Below are 22461 nucleotides of genomic sequence, written 5' to 3' on the forward strand. Positions count from 1 at the left end.
ACAGGTGGGTTTTGGGGGTGTTTTGGGGAGCTCACTATAACCTATACAGGAGTTCTGGTCAGATGTTTATCTGGCACTATTTATGTGAAGTTCCAAAGACATAGAAACATGATGGCAGATAAAGGCCAAATGGCCCATGTAGTCTGCTCATCTCTAGTAACCATTATCTCTTTCTCTTTCCAAGAAATCCCCTTGCCTATCCCAGGCCCTTTTGAATTCAGACACAGTCTCTGTCTCCACCACCTCTTCCGGGAGACTGTTCCATGCATCTGCCACCCTTTCTATAAAATAGCATTTCCTTAGATTACTCCGGAGCCTATCACCACTTAACTTCATCCTATGCCCTCTCATTCCAGAGTTTCCTCTCAAAAGAAAGAGACTCAACTCATGCGCATTTACATTATGTACATATTTAAATGTCTCTATCATAATCTCCCCTCTCCCTCCTTTCCTTCAAAGTATACAGATTGAGATCTTTAAGTCTGTCCCAATACTCCTTATGACGAAGACCATGCACCATTTTAGTAGCCTTCCTCTGGACAGACTCCATCCTTTTTATGTCTTTTTGAAGATGCAGCCTCCAAAATTGTACACAATATTCTAAATGCAATCTCACCAAAGTCTTATACAGGGGCATCAATACCTCCTTTTCCCTACTGGCCATACCTCTCCCTATACAAACTAGCATCCTTCTAGCTTTCACCGTCACCTTTTCAACCTGTTTGCCCACCTTAAGATCATCACATACAATCACACCCAAGTCCCGCTCTTCTGTCATGCACATAGGTTCTTCACCCCCTAAACTGTACCCTTCCCTCTAATGTGCCCCACTGCTCTGTTGCCATGTCTGTGTGGCCAATCCATTACAGGACTAGCCCCCCCCCATGTCCAAATTATCTTGTTCTAGGCGTTTGGAACTTGAACTAAATTTTTGTCGAAAATGTGGTACAAAGATCGACATCCTGGTGGTCTGGGCGTCCCAATGGCCTGGACGTCCAGATAGAGGATTTTCCCAAAAAAATTATTTCTAGACACTTGGTGGTTTGCCTTTTAGAAATAGGCATTTTCTTATTGCTGACTTTGGATGTCTAGTGGTCCATGTCCAAATCGGACGTAGAAGTATGTTTTAAAAATGCCCCTCTATGGGTCTAAGGGAGAAATTCTATAACTAGCACCTAAATTTAGGAATCGGTAGGCACCCTGCCAATGCCTAAGTAATTGAAAAGTGCAGTCAGAAATGGCAGTGTTGAAGTGCCTACCAACACCTAAATAAAAGGCGGCTGAAATGGCCACTGGAATCGCAGCTAGGTAGCCATTTTAGGCCGTGGAATGTCAAAGTAGATGTGGCCAATGCCAGAAGTAGCATTAGGTGGGATAAAGTTGCTACCCAGCTGCAATTCACGCCAAGATAGGTGGCTGAAATGTAGGCCTGGAAAAACCCTGGCCTACATTTCAGTCGCCTATCTATGCTGCTAGACCATGGCAGCCAATTGCGGCAGGGGAATTCCCCCCTCCCCCATCAGTTTAGCAGCAGGGACTCCACAAAGCTCTGATTCTGTAACCAACACCCAAGTCAGATTGCCCATCAATCATTCTAGGGTGCTGGGTACAGAATTGCAGCTTTGGGGAGTCCCTGCTGCTTAGCTGATGGGGAGGGGGGAATTCCCGTGCCGCAATCGGCTGAGCAGCCATGGCAGAGAACCCTCAAACCCCACCACAAGTCAGCCGGCAGTAGGGATGCCCACTCCCTCCCGCTGCCACCCCTGAACCCGCCCCCCCCATACTGTCCATGACAGAAGGGATGCCCACTCCTTACTGCCAGCACCCCTGCAACATCCCCGGCAGAAGGGATGTCCACTCCCTCCTGCTGGTACTCCCACAACATCTCTGGCAGGAGGGTTGCCTAATACCTCCTGCTGGCACCCCTTGACCATCTCACCCCCCAAAACCTACCCTGTACCTTTTTCTGGAAGGCTGGCCGGAGGGATGTGCACTCCTTCTGGCCAGCAGGCCCACCTCTTCAGAATGGCAGGCCTTCCCCTTTCCAGTGCATCCTGGAATGTACCAGGGATGGGCCTAAGGCCCTGATTGACCCAAGTATCTAAAGCCCCTCCCATAGGAGGGGCTTAGGCACCTGTGCCAACTGGAGTCTTAGGCCTCTTTCTCAGTGCATTCTGGGATGCACTGGGAAGGTGGCCTAAGACTCCGATTGGCCAGATCCCTAAGGCGCCCTAGAATGATTGGCAGGCAATCGGCGGCCACCGACTCGGGTGCCAGTTACAGGATCCAGCCCTTAATGCCTAGAGGTACATACTGATATACATTCCAGTGCTCAAACTCAAAAATATTTATGTGGTTAAGTTTCTTTAACGTATAAATCTGTCTTTAATTAATTCTGAAGCTCACTAATGAATAACTTTTGGCCAAAGATTTTGATGTCAAGCCCAAAAGTTAACCTCCAGAGGCATAATGGGAATAAGACCTAAACATCATCAGATAGTGGAAATATTCAGCCTCTATCCAATTAAATTTATCTTTTGCAGTAGGACTGCATAAATAGCTCTCCAAACCTAAATAACTTATCCATTTAAGTTTAGGGACACAAAATCAATGTCCTCTTGAAGCACATAGTCTAGCTGAAACTCAGCAGAAGGATAAGCAGATAGGTTTCCACTTACCTTACACAGTGATCACCTCACTATCGGCCTCTGTGTTTTGTTTTGTTTTCCATTTGTGTTATTTCTGAGCCATTATCAATGCCTCTCTTTTCAATTATCTAAAATTATTTCGGCATCTAGAAATTAAAAATTCATTATTTTGTGAAGCACAGAACAGCTAATTTAGGGCCTGATTCACTAAAGCTTTTCTCACATTCTTTAGGAAAACAGCTTTAATGATTCAGACCTTTAGTCTTTTAATTGCATTCATCAAATTACTACTTTTTACTTGAGCACTTTTTATTACTTAAAATGTTAAAGGAGACTTACGCTTTAATTTCTTTTAATGATTTTTGAACTGTCTGTAGCAGTTATTCCTTGCTATTATTATTATGCATTCAGATTCTTGTAAACTACCTTACTGCAAAGTCTGGCGTAATGTATTCAGTTTTGCTCTTCAAATTATATGTGCAAAGAGCTGTATCATTTAGAACAATCCTTTCTATTATTAATGCTTGAACTGTCTGCACAATTACTTTGCCTTACTTACTAGTAAGCATTACGGGGAAAAAAAAAAAAAATCATATGCCATGAAATCTTTCTGCCAGAAATATCAGATCCTAGCAGTGTGTTTCTGGCCTGCAGTATTTTCTGTAAATGGAGTTCTACAACCTCTTATTTAATAATCAAAGTATTTCTTTCTTTCACATATCCCTTTCCCTCCTTATGACTCTAATATATATGGTTTATTGTTCACGGTTTGATTACACGCCTCCACAATAACCCTTGGATTCTATATAGGTCACCAAAAACCAGGCGCCCAGATTTGGACGCACAGAGCAGATATGCATGCAAAGGCATTAATGATCTATAATTGGAATTAATTGGCAGCAGGGTGCATTTATGGATGCATCTGCCCTGTGTGTTATTCTTTAAGATCAGTGCATCAATTTTCTAACACAACACAACTCAAAAGCGGCAGCAGCATGGCCATGGGAGAGATACTAGGGGATGTGTCATATTATAGAATACTGTAATTGCACGCCCAACTACTGAAAATTGGACACCAGCATTTACACCAGATTTGAGCAGGTACCTATGGCTGGGCATGGGTGTCCTTTCTAAGTGCTGTTTTGTAAAAAGCACACTGCTGGGAGTGCTCTTTATATATTTTTTTTTTCATTCAATTTTCTATACTGTTTCTCCTTAGGGGAGCTCAGAATGGTTTACATGAATTTATTCAGGTATGCAAGTATTTTTCCCTGTTTGTTTCGGTAGGCTCACAATCTATCTAATGTATCTGGGGCAAGGGGGGGATTAAGTGACTTGCCCAGGGTCACAAGGAGCAGCATGGATTTGAACCCACAGCCCAGGGTGTGGAGGCTGTAGCTTTAACTACTGCACCACACTCTCCCCATTCTCTTCTTAGTTGGGCTTAGAACTTTTCAGTGTCTCCTTGTATTGTGATGTCATAATGCCTCATTCTACCAGTGCCAAAGAGCCAACCTTATTGGTGATGTCACAATGGCTTGATTTCCTTATACTTGTGCCTATTTACTAGATGCATTTGCCTCATTGAAATGAAAAGTGTGGAATAACTTGTACGTTTCATTGATCTACGTCATATTTATTTATTCATTCAATTTTCTATATCGTTCTCCCAAGGGAGCTCAGAAGTACTCAAGCATTTTTCCCTATCTGTCCTGGTGGACTCACAATTTATCCAATGTACCTGGGGCAATGGGGGGGATTAAGTGACTTTTCCAGGGTCACAACTAGCAGCATGGGTTTAAACCCACAACCTCAGGAGGCTGAGGCGTTAGCTTTAACCTTTGTGCCACACTCTCCCCTTAATACTATTTTAGTGTAAATCTTTCCAGCACCTAATTTTGGGCACTTTTTACTGAATCCAGTCCTAAATCTGAAGAACATAAGAAATGCCCTCGCCGAATCAGACCTTTGGTCCATTCCAGTCCGGTGACCCGCACATGTGGAGGCCAATCTAGGTGTTCCTTGATAGAGACCTAGGTGTTCCCTTATGATGACCATATTTAGCCGTATCCCTCAATGTGATTTGCAAGGAGGTGCGCATCCAACTTGCACTTGAATCCCATAATGGAGGTTTCCATCACAACCTCCTACGGGAGAGCATTCCAAACGTCCACCACTCGCTGTGTGAAACAGAACTTCCTGACATTCGTCCTGGTCCTGTCGCCCCTCAATTTCAGCCCGTGCCCTCTTGTCCGAGTCTCATTTGACAACGTGAATAACGATGCTTCTTGCTCTATTTTGTCGAGTCCTTTTAGTATTTTGAAAGTCTCTATCATATCCCCCTCGCAGTCTTCTCTTCTCAAGGGTGAACAAGCTTAGTTTTCCGAGGCGTTCTTTGTAGCTCAAATTTCCCATACCTTTTACTAGCTTCGTGGCTCACCTCTGCACCCTCTCCAGCAGGGTTATATCCTTCTTTAGGTGAGGAGACCAGCGTTGGACACAGTACTCCAGGTGTGGTCTGACCATTGCTCTGTAAAGCGGCATTATGACGTCCGCCGATCTACTCGAGATACCCTTCTTTATCATGCCCAACATCCTGTTGGCTTTCTTTGCCACCGCTGCACATTGTGCCGACGGCTTCAGGGTCCTGTCTATCAGTACCCCCAGGTCTCTTTCTTGTTCGCTCTTTTCCAACGTCACACCTAACATTTTATATTCATATTCCCTGTTCTTTGTGCCCAGGTGCATCACTTTACATTTGTCCATGTTAAACTTCATCTGCCACTTTTCTGCCCACTTCTCTAGCTGATTCAAATCTCTTTGGAGTTCTTAGCTGTCCATTTGTGAGTTGTACAATAAGATACACTTAGGCCTCCTTTTACTAAGGTGTGCTAGCGGGCTTAGCTCACGCTAGACGCTAACCCCTCCATAGAGCTTGCGTTGGTATTTTTCATTTAGCGTGTGGTTTGCGCACGCTAAAAACGCTAGCACACCTTAGTACAAGGAGCCCTTAGAAACACAAATGCCCTCAACTGTGATCAACCCCTCCCACTCCCAACAATCCTACAACCCCCAGCTCATTTCCAACACCAATCCCAGTTTTAATTCACTCATTCCCCGTTTCATAATCCAGTAACAATTTTCAAGAAAATTCCTAAGAAAACATTCGACTTTTTGTTTTCTTTCTAACATACAAATAATCCATTTCCAGGCACAAGAGTTAAAGAACAGAATTCTATAAACTAAAACTTATTTGATCTCTTTCATCATTGCTGGATGCTTCCTCCCTAAATATTCTTGTCCACTCCCTTATTATTTCAAACATTGATTACTGTAATACCCTTTACCAAGGTATAAACCAAAAAGAGATTTGCAGACTTCAAATTCTACAAAATACTGCTGTCAAACTCATCTACCAGGCAAAAAAATTTGATCATGTCACCTTCCTTCTATATGATGCACACTGGCTCCCTATCCCCTATCGCATCACAAAATTATGTCACCTATAAAATCAAACAACATCATATCCCCCACCTTTATTGATAAATATTTAATCCCTTACGCCTCCAGTCGTATACTCTGTTCAAATTATCAAGATCTTCTTGTTATCCCCTCCATCCGAGAAATCTTCTAAGATACAACCATCTTCTTAGTCATGGTGCCCTCTCTTTGGAACACTCTTCCTCTACATATAAAAACAAGAATCCTCTCTCCATGTATTTAAGACTAAACTCAAAACGTTTCTCTTCAACGATGTCTACGATATCTAATCTGGGATCCCGTTTGCATTCCCTACAATAATTCTCTCTGCAGGTTCTTAACTCCAAACACCTCCCTAGAGGCAAACAAGCCCTTCTCATTCTACCCCCTTCCCCCTTTCCCTCATTTATATATTTTTTTATCTCGTTGTATTTTTTTGCAACATCATGTACTAACCTTCCCCGTGTTGTTAGTCTTAAATTAAGTACTCCCCCTCCCCTTCACTAAATTTGGTGATAAGAACATAAGAACATAATCAATGCCTCCGTTGGGTCAGACCTGGGGTCCATCGTGTTCAGCAGCCCGCTCATGCGGCCGCCCAACAGGTCCAGGACCTGTGCAGTAATCCTCTATCTATACCCTTCTATCCCCTTTTCCAGCAGGAAATTGTCCAATCCTCTCTTAAACCCTAGTACCGTACTCTGCCTTATTACATCCTCTGGAAGCGCATTCCAGGTGTCCACCACACGTTGGGTAAAGAAGAACTTCCTAGCATTCGTTTTGAATCTGTCCCCTTTCAACTTCTCTGAATGCCCTCTTGTTCTTTTATTTTTTGAAAGTTTCAAGAATCTGTCCCTCTCTACTCTCTCTATGCCCTTGATCTTGTAAGTCTCTATCATATCCCCTCTAAGTCTCCTCTTCTCCAGGGAAAAGAGACCCAGTTTCTCCAATTTATCAGCGTATGAAAGGTTTTCCATCCCTTTAATCAGACGTGTCGCTCTCCCTTTTTAACATTTGCTTTTAAATTTATTTTATTAATTGTAAACCACCTAGATATCCTTTTTGATAGATGGTATATCAAGAAATTAATAAACTTGGAAACTTGAAATAAAGAAGGGTAACAACTAATACGAAAGCTGATCATCATGTGCATGGCAGGTTCACCTTATCTAGTACTCAACGGAGATGGATCCAGAGTACTTCCTAGCACATTAAATATAATTTATTAGCTATATACATAGGTCTCTCACCACTCAAAGATCAAAATATCACACACAATAACTTGAATCTAACACTAAATTCCTCTTGTAGCCAGTGGAGGGTAATCAATTAAGGAGAGACATGCTTTTTTTGCCAATGCAATCTTGACTTGGAGCCATATTTTACAACAATTGCAAATGGCATAGATTTGCAAGGTAGACCATAGTACAAACTATTACAGTAGTCTAACTTGTTGACTTTGGTTCAAGTATTTGTCATAAGCATGTACCGGAAGAAAGCCTAAGGCCCTGATTGGCCCAGGCCTAAGGTCCCTCCTAAGGTATCTGGCCAATCGGAGTCTTAGGCCACTCCGAGTGCATCCCATGATGTACCGGGAAGGAGGCATAAGGTTCCTCATTTGGGAGTGGCATTAGGCATCTGGGCCATTCTGGGCCTTAGGCCCCTCCCTAGTACAGCCCAGGATTCACCAGGAAGGGGAAGGCTGCTACTTTGGAAGAGGCGGGCCTGCTGGCCAGAGGGAGTAGGCATCCCTCCAGCCAGCCTTACTTCAAAAAAGTACGGAGCTGGGGGTGTTAGGGGGGTCTGTGGTTGGGGGGGTCAGCAATAGGAAGGAATGGGAATCCCTCCTGCCACTCTTCGCTTGGGGGGGTGTTGGGGTTTTGGGAGGGCTGACAGCAGGAGGGAGTAAGCATCTGGGCCAATCAGGGCCTTAGGTCCTTCCCTGGTGCATCCCAGGATGCATGAGGAAGGGGAAGGCTGCCATTTTGGAAGAGGCGGGCCTGCCAGCCAGAGGCTTTGACCGGCCTTCAAAAAAGTATGGTGGCAGAGGTGTCTGTGGTTGGGGGCTGTTAGGGGTTCAGAGGGGTCAGCAGCAGGAAGGAGTGGGTATCCCTCCTGCCACTCTTCATTTGGGGTGTGCCGGCACTTCAAGGGTGTTGGGGTAGGGGGGTTGGGGGTGTTGTATTCAGAGGATTCAGTGACAGGAGGAAATATTTTTTCACTCAGAAAATAGTTAAGCCCTGGAATGCATTGCCAGAGGATGTGGTATCAGTCATTAATGAGCTAATTTTAAAAAAGGTTTGGACAAGTTCCTGGAGGAAAAATCCTTTGTTTGCTATTGAGACAGACATGGGGAGGCCAATGTTTGTCCTAGGATTAGCATTATGGAATGTTGCTACTATTTGGGGTTTTGCCAGGTATTGGTGAGCTGGATTGACCACTGTAGAAACAGGATACTGGGCTAGATGGACCATTGGTCTGATCCAGTATGGCTGTTCATATGACACTAGTGGATTAAGTGCTGCTGAATATTCACAGTTAGCCTTAGCCAAGTGATTTAAATGGCCAGGAGCCTCTCTGAGTCATTTAAATCACTTTGAATCTCAAGCAGTCTGCTTTTTTTACTTCCCGTCCCTCAAGTTATGAAACGACCTTCCCCCCTCACATTCGTGGTAAAATGGAATTCAAAAAATTCAAAACAGAGCTTAAAACTCATTTCTTCACCCAGGCGTTTGACCAGCGACCCTCAAATGATTTGTGCGATTCATTACCAACTTTGATTTATGTATTTACTGCTATGCTTGCCTTATTTTAGTATGTTTGCATCTGTCCTATTTCAACTGGAGTTCCTTTCCAATTTCATGAATTTTTGTTGTGTTAATCTCCTCAACTTGCAGGTACAGATTAGTTGGGTTCATAGACAACCCCGCGAAAGACAAAGGTGCGCGCCGGCAACTGAGCGCAAGATGGAGCTGCGCGCCGAAGAAAATTACAATTTTTAGGGGCTCCGACGGGGGTTTTTGTTGGGGAGCCCCCCCAGTTTACTTAATAGAGATTGCGCCGGCGTTGTGGGGGGTTTGGGGGATTGTAACTCTCCACATTTTACTGTAAACTTAACTTTTTCCCTAAAAACAGGGAAAAAGTGAAGTTTTCAGTAAAATGTGGGGGGTTACAACCCCCCACACCCCCCACAACGCCCCCACAATGCGGCGCGATCTCTATTAAGTAAAGTGGGGGGGTTCCCCCCCCACACACACACACCCCCGTCGGAGCCGTAAAAACAGTAATTTTCTGTGGTGCGCGCCTCCGCGCTGCGCTCAATTGTCTGCGTGCGCCTTTGTCCCGGCGTGCTTTTGACCTGACACCGATTAGTTGGTATATCAATTACTGAATACACATAAACAGTGATGTGAAATATTGTGCTAGCTAGGTCATTTAAACATTGCATGTTTTCATCTCGTATGTATTGCATGTAAGCACAACCATTAAGGTGAAATTGTAAGTACGTCTCTAGATATACTGGTTTATATTCAGCACACAAGTTTCAAGTGTATTTATTCATTTGATGAATCGCCTATTACACGGTGGTCAGTGGTTTTTTTTTTTAACACCAGCTGCTGTAGGCTAATTTAGCTACCACTGATGAATATCCTTGTCTGCTGCTGGAAAGTATTCTGGTATACTGGTATTCAGTGTCATTACCTGGATAGTTATCCAAACAGGACAGGGATGTTAGGCATCCAGTCATCAGTGCTGAATATCAACAGTGCTTGGATAGCCATGGCTCAGAAAGCCCCAGCATTGCCATGGCAGTCTCTAGTTGAGAGCCACTGGGTCTGGCCATTGTAAATCGACCTTGTAGGAGTCACTCCTACCAATTAACTCACGCTACATATCGAGCTCATGGAGGTATGTGATGATAGCTGACAGAGTTGTCCCTTTTAAGAGTCTCCATGGGAAAAACATCGTGTGCCTCTGACCGTATGCATACTTTTCCCTACAAGGAAATAGGTAGAGCTGGCTAAAATATATGCTGGACTTTCAGTTTGAAATTCTAGCATGGTCTTTGTTTGTAACTGCATATTTTGTAATTGCAAATTTGGTCAAAAACAAGATTATGGGATTCTGTAGAGGTTCTAGGATCTATGGTGGTGACTCCACTGGGAACTTCGGCTCGCTTTTACGTGAGAATTCTACAGCAGTCACTTTTGTTCCAGTGACTGCTGTAGCATTCTCACATGTAGCGTTCTCACGTGTAGCATTCCCAGTATCTCAAGGCTCCAATTATAGTATCTAGTAGGCTCCTCAAGCATCGCTCAATATAATTTGGTGGCTCAGCGAGATTAATCTTTTCAAAGGCATGCCTCAGTCTTTGCTGAACTGGCTAATAGTCACCAAACATCTCAGGCTGTCGGGTTGTATGGAAAAGTTTTACAGAGAAATGTGTTGTTGAGTTTCCCTTTACAAACCCATATGTACAAAGACCCCCTTGGCCCTGGAAGCTCATCACATTGCCTCATGTTGTCCTCTGTACCTGCAATTCACTGCAAGCTTCGTTGCCAGTTAATTATGCATTAGCTGTGCTGCTGTTTTAATTTACTTTGATAAATCAACTCTTTACATGATTAATAGAGCGTTATATGTAGAATATCAATTAACAGCATCTGATTTTTCTCATCATCTCCTATTTTGTCTAGTAGCAAAACTAGGTGGAAAGGCAGTTTTTTCAGCACCAAGGACAGATCCCTGCTACAATACAACTGATTTGCCTGCTTAAAAACTGTGTAGAAAAAAAACAACAAGACATATTTGTCATTAATCTTAAGCCCACAGTTAACATTGGTATCTGTTTATTTGCATAATAATTGTGCTGCTTATGTCAGAAGCTGACAACAAGAAAAAGCAATAACGTCTAGCCTGCTGACATTTTAATCAACCATTCTCAAATCGATGGCATACACTTCAATAAAATGAGGGATGGTAGAATAATCTACTGCACTTTCAAAAGAGTTTTTTTGCTCCAATCTGTTCTCATTGCAAAGATCCCGAAGATGTGTCTCGATTTTTGTTTGAAAGATTCATTGTTGACAGAATTATTCACGATGTCTCTGGAGAATCTGTATTAAAATAGTCCATGTAATTGTTTCAGTTTGATTTTGTTAAACTGATGGACGGGAAGCAGCTAATCAAACAAGAACCAAGAAATCCTGAGGATTCCCATCACGCCCCTAGAAGCCTAATCTTGACATCACTACAAGAAACGGGCTTCATTGAATACATGGATCATGGTGCCTGGCATCTAGCCCTTTACAATGACGGAAAGAAGACAGAGCAAGTATTTGTTTTAACTACTGCAATGGGTAAGATTAGCATCTTAAATACTCTAACCATTAATTAACCCATTCAACCACAACACAAAACTCCAAAGAAATGCCTAATAAAAGTATTTTAGGACTGTAATTTAACTTCTATTGATCTAGTTTCCTTTCATTGTCATACCAAAACAGAGAGCTAGACCTACTGATGTATGTTAATGCATTAACAAGAGTGCAATTATTTTTCAGTGAGGCTTATTTACTAATAAATCATGTTAAATGCAAATTAAAGTTTGTTAATGCGCTAACAGATGTTCATGAATCTATCACACAGATTTTAAACCAAGCACCTTCTGCTTGGGTGTGACTGGTTGAAGTACTGAACTCGTACAATAAATTAATGGGAATAAAGGTCAAATATTCATAGATCTGATAAATAGACTCCTAGTTCTTGAAAATTAGTCAAGAAATGTATTAAATTATTCCAATAAAAAGGCATCATCTTGTAATTTTTTTTGTTTAGGGGCCTTTATTTGTAAGCATTCAAGTGGACTGACGTGACAAGTATACTACGTTATGCAAATACATTCAGCAATTCACAAGAGAAATGAAACGTGTTAATAGTAAATGCTAAATGGTTGACCAGGGAAATAGGTGAAGTTGCTGGTTTTTATTCATATCTCTGTGCGTAAAAAATGGATTCATTCTATAGAAAAGCACAGCTTCTCTTTGACTGTCTGTCCTACAAATTGGTGACTGGCCTTCTGGGAATAAGGTGCCAAATTAAAAAATAAAAATAAATTCAAAAACTACAGATGATGAGAGCACCAAACCATTGATCCTGAGTTTACACTTTAAAGGGGCAATACTATTAGCGGGGTTGCTCAACACCGGTCCTTGAGGGCCACAATCCAGTCAGGTTTTCAGGATCTCCCCAATGAATTTGAATGAGATCTATTGTCATGCATCGCGGTTCATAGACAACGGTGCGAAAGACAAAAGCGCGCACCGACAATTGAGCGCAGCGCGCGCCGCCGCACCGCTCTAAATTACAGTTTTTAGGGGCTCCGACGGGGGTTTTTGTTGGGGAACCCCCCCCCAGTTTACTTAATAGACATCGCGCTGGCGTTATGGGGGGGTTTGGGGGGTTGTAACCCTCCACATTTTACTGTAAACAGAACTTTTTCCCTAAAAACAGGGAAAAAGTGAAGTTTTCAGTAAAATGTGGGGGGTTACAACCCCCCACACCCCCCACAACACCCCCACAACGCGGCGCAATGTCTATTAAGTAAAGTGTGGGGGGGGTTCCCCCCCTGTCGGAGCACTAAAAACAGTAATTTAGAGCGGTGTGGTGGCGCGCGCTGCGCTCAATTGTCTGGGCACGCCTTTGACCTGACGCCATGCATCGCTTCCATTCTATGCAAATAGATTTCGTGTATGTTCATTTTGGAAATCCCGAAAACCCGACCCAGCCAATGGCCGAGGTTGGACGCCCCTGCTCTAAAGGATGCCGAAGGTTAGGGGCACAAAAATCCAGGTGCTAAGCTAGTATTCTGCAATAGCACATTGTGGGCCTGATTCTGGAAATGGTGCTATCGCAGTAGGTTGCTCACAAAATAGGCACCTGCCGCATGTCCGGCAAGCACCGCATCCAGAATAGCGTCAGTTGTTTTGTACAGACGCCTTAAATGCAGGCCAGTATTTTACAGGCCTACGTTTGAGGCATCTGACTCGCGCCTACGGACGTCTAAGGCCACTTCTGGTGTTGGCCGCACCTACGCCGGCTTTAGGCATCTAAAGACTTGCCTAGGCATTTCCATTAATCAAGCTATTACATTGTTGGATTATCCAAAGTAGATTAAACTATTCAAATTCACAAATTAGCTAGAATTGCTTTTTCTAGCTAGTGTAGCAACCTATAACAACAATTTATAGACCCTCAGCGCCAATATGTGGTCACAGTTGCTGGCGGCAGGGAATAGGGGTTGAGCCTTGAAAAAGCTGTTCAAGCAAAACATGTCGGCTGTGACATCCCTAGCGGCATTGATATCCCTAGCAGAGACCACTAGATAATAAGCTAAATGTAATGTAATGTAATTTATTTCTTATATACCGCTAATCCGTTAGGTTCTAAGCGGTTTACAGAAAATATACATTAGGGTGCAATAAAATTATAAGTAAGATAGGTACTTAGAAATTCCCTTACTGTCCCGAAGGCTCACAATCTAACTAAAGTACCTGGGAAAAAAACATTTAGTAGAATAAAAGAGGAAAATTAGAGATAGAGGAAAAAATAAGAATATAAACATTCTAACAAGAGTACATTGATCGAAAGGACTTTGGAAGGTTGAAAAGAGGAGAGATAGGGATAGATGCAGAAGGGAGGAACCGTTAAACAATAGAATTCTGGGGAAATTTAAATAATAAAATAAAAATAAAACAAGCTTACTGATATCTTAAAAAATTGAATAAGAAATTAAACATTATCCTCTTCATAAAAGATCATAAAAGATAGTAAAATAATAGATCCAGTGACAAAGAGACACGTAAAGCTTAGAACTATGAGGAATATTGAGTTCTGAGTGGTGGCGCTGAGAAAATGGTGTTATAGGTTGCTATACTAGCTAGAAAAAGCAATTCTAGCTAATTTGTGAGTAGGCACTTCCATTGGCATGTGTTAGATGCCTACATTTTATGCATCATTTGCTGCATCAATTTAAAAAAAAAAAAAAAACCCCAACATGCATCTTGTTTGGTCCGTTAGATGGTGTTAGGATGCCTACTGCTACCTACAATTGGGGCATTGCTTTGAGAATCAGGCCCTGTGTGCCTAATGCATTCTAGAATTCTAGCATAAGCCTACAATTAGGGGCCTAAATTTAGGTGTCACCACTTATGCCTGCTCTTTGGCAGGCGCAAATATGAGCCCCTAAATGCGGCCGTTAGATACCTGGCAGTATTCAATAAAATGCGTGCTGAAAAAAAACTCTCATGCCCCGCCCATGCCTCTCCCGTGCAATTGCCCTGTTTGCTGTTACACACTAGAACACTTAAGTGCCCAATTATAGAATAGCACCTAAGTACACGTAGATACTTAACTGCTGTTTCCCCCCCCCCCCAATTTTATCACTTAGGGCTCCTTTTACGAAAGTGCGCTAAGCGTTTTAGCGCACACACCGGATTAGCGTGCGCTAGCCGAAAATCTACCGCCTGCTCAAAAGGAGGCGGTAGCGGCAAGCGCGCTTGGCAATTTATCGCGCGCTATTCCGTGCGTTAAGGTCCTAACACACCTTCGTAAAAAGGAGCCCTTAACTACTGTTAACTTTCATTTGAGCATCTAATTGCAACCTAATGTTTGGCACACTATATAGAATTACCCCCTTGGTGGGTTTCAGTACAGTAGCAGACAGCGTAGTTAGGTATATCGCAGCTCTTCCACTCTGCGAGCGTATGGGGCTTTTCTAGTAGTTTGTCGATGTGTACTTGTTAACCATGGATCAGAGCAAGGAACTACACCTGAAAAACCTGGAAATACAGCATGTGCAAAAAAGAACAAAGGTCTTTTTTTTTTTTTTAATTTCTGCATTCCTTTTTAAAACTTTCAATAAGTGCAACAAAAGATACATTCATTTCACACTTTAACATCACTTAATATTCCATCAAGGTCTAATTCATATCAAATATCCCTCCCCCCCCCCCCCCTTATACTCAACAATTGTTCTTAATCATAAAAAAAACATAAAATATCCCCCACCCACCCTGGACGTGTATGTACAAAGTTAGAAAATAATATTCATTCCGTACAGTATTTTGTTAATGGTTCCCAAACATCTCTAAATTCCTTAAAATGCCCCTGCTGTATGGCTATTACCTGCTCCATTTTAAAGATCTGGCATAGCGAGTTCCACCAGAAATTATAATTCAGCCGATCTCAATTTTTCCAATTTTTCATAATTTGCTGTCTGGCAACCCCTGTCATAATGAGCAAAAGTTTATTACTATTAGCAGATATTTGGCTCTTAGCTCTCATTGATGTACCAAATAACACCGTATCATACGACAGAGCTACCGGATTCTCCAGTAAATTATTCATTTGACCTCAAATGGAATTCCAACACCGAAGTATCAATGGACAATAGAATAGCGAATGATCGAACATCCCAGCTTTGAGATGACAGTGCCGGCATCTGTTAGACTTAGAGCTATCTAATTTCTGTAAACGAACCGGGGTCCAAAATGCTCTGGGTAACAAGAAAAACCAAGTTTGTCTCATAGATGCTGACGCCGTACGTCTCATCCTCCAAGCCCAAATTCGCGGCCATTGAGACGCATTAAATTGATGCAGAACAAAGGTCTTTGAAACATCAATCGTTTATAGTTACTTATGACAAGAGATTTGTTGCATATAAACAGAATCACTAATGCATTTGTGGCATTGTCTCATTTTAATTTAAAAAAAAAAATGAATTTATGAGTTTTCTAAATGAAAAGAACAGGAATTTCAGGGGCAATTCTGTAAGTAGGCACCTCAATGCTGCATAGTGAAATCCTGATCTATAACAATATCTGGGCCCCTAGATTCTATTATAAAATCCTAGTGCAACCCAATATCAGTGCACCTTATAGTTGTGTGCCTGCAGTGCTACTAGCCATAGAGCGGGTATACTGTAACATCGTGACTCGTACCTCCGCCATTCTCATACTGACTTTTCTCATCTATTTGAAATAATAACACTACAACACATGCTTTTGGCAAAACACTGGCCACAGCTTTATTGAACATTACTTTTCAGAAACATTCTTATAAATACAACCGATCTCAACAAGTTTCAACTTTTGGCAGATCCATCTCTAGGAGCCATTCGGTGTCAAAACTAGCTTACAAGCCACCTACTCCCGTGACGGCGCCGCCCATGAGCCATATTTCATTCTCACATATCATGTGTTTTACATTGCTCTGATCATTGCTTTCCTCCTTCCCCTACCCAGCTGCAACCACCCCCCACCCACAAGCCAAACACAACCCCCCCCTCCCCCCGCCCAAACCCCAAATGGGACAGGCGTGTAGGGAACGCCAGTCCCTCCCGACTTTTTTCCCCTTCAACCCCTTCACAGGAAATTCTCTGCTCACCAAATTTTTACATCTCCTTCTGCCATCCCACACTCCTCTCCTCCTTCTAGCCAGTCTCTGCTCTCTCTCCCACCGCCACCAATCAGCCTTCTCCTTTCCTCACTGCCGACCTTATCCTTACCCTTTCCCTATCCTCTCACCACCCCCCTCCCCTTTACCTCTTCTCTCCCTACCCCTTTGACTTTCTTTTAATCTGGCTTTGACTTACCCATGTTATTGGCCTCTCATTTTAAACTGCGTGGCCCTTTTAAATGCAGTGGGAGCTCCACCCATGTTTATGCCCCTCGCATTTATCTGCTATACAACTTGTACCCACACTTATACAATACCGCTTATGCACCCTGCTAGCACTTATACACATAAATGTAACACTTAAGTATACACTTACCCCCAAATTCTACTTATAGAGCGGCTATTCTGAAACCTGTCCTGGGGATCACTTGCTAGTTGGATTTTCAGGATATCCCTAATAAATATGCATGTCACCTCTACCATATGCAAATCTCTCTCATGCATATTCATTAGGAATATCCTGAAAACCCAAATGGCTGCTGCTTCCCCAGCATACTTTTGAGAGCCATTGTTATTGTGCATAAAAAGTCGTTGTTTAGCCTGTATCGAAAAAAATGTTATTATCTTATTTAGCTAGCCAAAATAACATTTTTGAAAGCTGATAGGTTTAATATTTAATTTATTGCTGTTAACTTTTGTTCTTCAAAATGTTGATTTTTGGCACCAGATCTGGAAATAATATTTTAAAAGATTTATCTGTTGAAGCTTGGTGGCTTAGAGCTTTCATGTCAAAATCCTCATACCTCCCTCAACTCAACCACCTTGCACCTGCTAGCTGGGGAAAAAAGTCCCCATGGCAGGTGCTGCGTACTGTTACTACCACTTTATATTACTACTATTTATTATTTCTATAGTGCTACCAGATGAACACTGCACTGTACATTAAACACACAAGAGACAGCCTCTGCTTGAAGGAGCTAATTCCTCATCGTTATGGAGATCTATGTACCTCCAATAGACTCTACATTGCCTGTGCCTGCTTAGCTGTTTTTGGTTGCTCCTGCACCCTCGGATGAGAGGCAGAGACAGTTCTTACCATATTTATATATATTTTGTTGTTCATTCACTGGTCACTTAGCACATTTTTTTGTGCACTAGTTATATTTATTATCACACACGGGTCAGCCCAGGGATGTTTCCCAGATAGCACCCCTACGGGTGTATATTAGTGACAGCTGGTGCATTAGGGGTTTGTCCCCACTGCGAGCTGTTGTGACCGAGGGCTTCCCGTTCACCAATTATAATTATCTTTTTTTTGTTTGTTTGAGCTGTCTTTTCCCCTCACCCTGTTTTTTGAGGGTCTTGAGAGATTTTTCTCCTTTTGCTTTATTCATTTTCTCCCGGGTCTTGGGTTTTCTCTTGTTGTATAATTATGACAGACATAACAAGACAAAGAGGTGAATTGATGCATGTTGCTCGGGCTGGGAATTACGAGGTGAATGATGAGGCGGGTAGGGTAGGGGACTATAGAGAGGGATGGCAAACAGATATGGATGCTCACTGTTGGATTTTCAAAGAGAAATTGCACAAGGAGTTTCCCATTGCAAACTGTTGGCGGGCCTATGGGTACAAACGGAGGGTGCTATTTTTTTTAAAAAAAGCATTCTACTATTCTGTAGAGCAGGCAGACCTCTCTCAAGATCAGGATCACGAATAGGCACTCAATGAATTTTGGAAGGCGTTTTCATTCCCCGCCCCTTACTTGATGGCCAGTCATTGCTTTGCAGAAGAGTGCGACAAACTTGTCTAAACTAGTACCTTGAGTTTATGAAGCTGTCCCTAGCGACACGCACTTGTACGGATTACCAGATCCAAAGAGCCAAGTTTCATTTCCCATTGCCATGACTTGAAAGTACAAAGCGGGTATTGCTCTTGATCTCGGGCACTCCCAAAAGCTCATACCCACGAGGAAGACTGAACCTACAACTTAAACCCTTTTTTATTCTGATCTAGATTCATTTCCTTACAGAAATTATGGATGACTGTTCTACAAACTGCAATGGGAACGGAGAATGTATTTCAGGCCACTGCCACTGTTTCCCGGGATTTCTCGGTCCAGACTGTTCAAAAGGTGATATTCATTTATTGATTTACTACGTCATGTTCTGCTTTAAGGGCTCCTTTTACAAAGCCGCGCTAGCGGTTGTATCGTGCGTAATAGCGCGTGCTAAACCGCCGACTGCGCTAGCCGCCACCGCCCCCTCTTGAGCAAGCGGTAGTTTTTCGGCCAGCGCAAGAGTTAGCGCCATGATGAAAAGCCGCGTACGTTAAACCCGCTAGCGCGGCTTTGCGAAAGGAGCCTTAAATGTTCAGACAAAATGAGGAAGCACACTTCAACCTAGCAATTATATAAAGCAACTAGTGTGAATTTCATTCTTTTCCTTTCCTGTTTTGGGTGTGACATATATTTATAAAAATATTGAAAGCCAACCTCAAAGACTCAACAAGCATAGAGAGCAAGACAGCGGCCCAAATGAACTATGCTTTTCGGGAGCACAGAAAACTATCACTGGCTGGTGTTGCCAGAAAAAAAGAGCACAGCTAAAAACCCACTTTCTTGTAGGAAAAATACAGAGTGCTCTAAAATGCTTTATTTAAGCATTATTTAAGGAGCTTATCAAAAGCAGTCACCACCCCAGCCAGGAAAGCAAAATTATATGCAAGAAAGGGTTCTCTCAACTAGAAAATGCAGGGATATCAAAAACCAAAACGAGAAGACTTGTCTTTATAGAAAACCCAAAATGGGAAAATGGTAAATTTATTACAATTGCAACAATCATTTGGTATAAATGATTGCAGTTGAAGCAGACCATTTAGAAAGGGTTCCCTGATTGGTGCAATTTAAAAAAAATCGGTATAGCTTGCCGGGCCTATGCTTCCAGACAGATTTTCAAGGGCATCAGGCCGCCAAGTGGTACAAATTATTTGGCAAAAAAAAAAACCCCTAAAACAATCTTAAAAGACATGGAGTATAGAAACAAAGCAACATATTTCTGCTACACAATGGCCACGGATTTGGACTTGGAGGATGAGATGGACAGCGTCAACATCTATGAGACAAACTTGGTTTTTTTCTGTTATATAGAATTTTTTGGACCCCTATTCGTTTACAAAAGTTGGATAGTTCAAAGTCTAATAGATGCTGGCACTGTCATCTTGAAGTAGGGACACTGGATCATCTGTTGTTTTATTGTCCCTTGATACTCAATTTTTGGAAATCAATATGGGGGGGAAATGAATATGGTTCTCGATGTCTCCATCCCATTGTCCTATGATGTGGTCCTATTTGGGACATTGTTGAAATCTAAGAGTCCAATAGACATTCATAAAAGCAGATTTCTGATTATGACAGGGGTGGCCATCCAATTGATAGCCAGAAATTGGAAGAATTGGGACAGATTAAATTTTTCTTTTTGGTGGGAAATGCTCTGTTTGTATTACAGATATGAAAGAATGAATGCAGAACAATTGGGTAATAATAAAAAGTTTAAAGAAATATGGGGTCCATTAGAGGCATTTGTTAAACAAAAGACTGATTAAATGATTAACCTTTAATTCCAAGATGATTTCTACACACATCCAAAGAGGGTGGGAGGGTGCATGGGGGGAGGGAGTAAAGTATTTTGTTCAGTATTTGTTCAAAGATAACTGCTGTTATATGTTTTATCTGACTGTATATTTGTTTGCACTTTGTATAAGTTTTAAAAATGAATAAAGATTTACAAAAATAAAAAAAAAGCAGGCACACTGCAGGACCTGTCGCTTGTGTAAAAACCCTGCTCTCTGCCCTGATTCTCCTGCTCTGGCCGCCCTCCTCTCTGCCCCGATCTCCTGCTCTTGTCAGCCCCAAACTCTTACTCCTCTCTGCCCCGATCTCCTGCTCCTCTCTGCCCCGATTTCCTGCTCCTCTCTGCCCCAATCTCCTACTCCTCTCTGCCCCGATCTCCTGCTCCTGTCTGCCCCGATTTCCTGCTCCTCTCTGCCCCAATCTCCTACTCCTCTCTGCCCCAATCTCCTACTCCTCTCTGCCCCGATCTACTGCTCTTGTCAGCCCCAAACTCCTACTCCTCTCTGCCCCGATCTCCTGCTCCTCTCTGCCCCGATTTCCTGCTCCTCTCTGCCCCGATCTCCTACTCCTCTCTGCCCCGATCTCCTGCTCCTGTCTGCCCCGATTTCCTGCTCCTCTCTGCCCCGATCTCCTACTCCTCTCTGCCCCGATCTCCTGCTCCTGTCTGCCCTGATCTCCTGCTCCTCTCTGCCCCGATCTCCTGCTCTTGTCAGCCCCAAACTCCTACTCCTCTCTGCCCCGATCTCCTGCTCCTGTCTGCCCCGATCTCCTGCTCTTGGCAGCCCCAAACTCCTACTCCTCTCTGCCCCGATCTCCTGCTCCTCTCTGCCCCGATTTGCTGCTCCTCTCTGCCCCGATCTCCTGCTCCTGTCTGCCCCGATCTCCTGCTCCTCTCTGCCCCGATCTCCTGCTCATCTCTGCCCCAATCTCCTGCTCATCTCTGCCCCAATCTCCTGCCCCGAATCTCTCCTGCCACCTCAACTCCCCTTCCCTACCCCACACTGCAAGCCAGTAGTTTTAACCTGTGGGTTTAAAGCGGGTTAAAACCACGGACTCGCAAAAAGTTTTTTTTTAAAAGATTTTTTGCTGCTCTGCTGGGCAGGGAGGGCCAGCGCTTGCGCAGACCATCTACAGATGGTCTGTGCATGTGTCGGGATCACTGGAGAGCGATCCCAGCAGTCAGTTGGGGGCGTGATTCCGATCACCCTCATTTGCATGAGGGCGATTCGTGAATCAGCCCCCCCCCCCCCGATCGTATCGCTCACAAATCGGACCCGATCCGTGGCCTTAGTGAATCTAGCCCTTAGTGTCAAATTGTGCGTGCAAGTTTATGGAATTAGGGGAAGAACGTTTTCCAGTCTGCAGCAAGTATCATTTCTGGGGGATGAAGTCAGATGACTTAGTAGTCACCAGCCAGGGCACTCTTTGCCACTATGGACAGATGAAAGTCTTCTATAGGCTAGGATTAGTCCAAGTCTGGTTTATACATCTCTTGAGAATGTAATATATGAATAATGCAAAAAAAAAAAAAAAAAATCTGTTTCCAATTCTGCAGATTCTTGTCCAGTCCTCTGCAGTGGGAATGGAGAATATGAAAAGGGGCACTGTGCTTGTCGAAATGGCTGGAAAGGAGCAGAATGTGATGTACCAGAAGAGCAGTGCATTGATCCAACCTGCTTTGGGCATGGTACCTGCATTATGGGCATCTGTATCTGTGTTCCTGGTTATAAAGGGGAAATATGTGAAGAAGGTCAGTACAGAAATGATAGATGAGTAAATTGCCTCTCTTTTGCGTTCTATATTCAAACTCATTAGGAGAACAATTTTCATAGCTTGAATAAGTATAGTGTTGGAGTGTACGTTTCAGTAGTGGATTTAGGGGCAGATTCTATAAACAGTACCTATATTAAGAGCCCCATATCAAGAAATAAACTAAACTAATAAAACTGATTATTTAGCACTTATATAAAAGGACGTGCACTCATATTTCTATATACCTGTTTTGAAGCAATTGAGAATTTGTGAGAAAATTAGTGCACTATTGGGGGGTAGGTTCTAGGAGTTTATTCTATAAAGGTACATAGGACTAATTTTAATAGTACAGACTTATAAAATCATGAAAGGCATAGAGAAGGTGGAGAGGGACAGATTCTTTAGACTAGCAGGGACAACTAAAACAAGAGGTCATTCAGAAAAACTGAGAGGAGACAGATTCATAATGAATGCAAGGAAGTTCTTCTTCACTCA

The 22461-nt window shown here is 42.9% G+C and overlaps 1 protein-coding gene across 1 annotated transcript in view; it reads left to right on the forward strand.

The window, feature by feature from the left end:
• Nucleotides 1–22461, forward strand: part of TENM1 (teneurin transmembrane protein 1) — a 698125-nt gene that overhangs the window by 321266 nt on the left and 354398 nt on the right. The window contains exons 8-10 of the mRNA XM_033947005.1: nucleotides 11278–11488; nucleotides 18616–18717; nucleotides 21770–21964. Coding sequence (XP_033802896.1) covers nucleotides 11278–11488; nucleotides 18616–18717; nucleotides 21770–21964 — 508 coding nt within the window. The remainder of the gene's footprint in view (nucleotides 1–11277; nucleotides 11489–18615; nucleotides 18718–21769; nucleotides 21965–22461) is intronic.

Source organism: Geotrypetes seraphini, chromosome 5 (assembly GCF_902459505.1).
Source record: "Geotrypetes seraphini chromosome 5, aGeoSer1.1, whole genome shotgun sequence".
Lineage (NCBI taxonomy): Eukaryota > Metazoa > Chordata > Amphibia > Gymnophiona > Dermophiidae > Geotrypetes > Geotrypetes seraphini.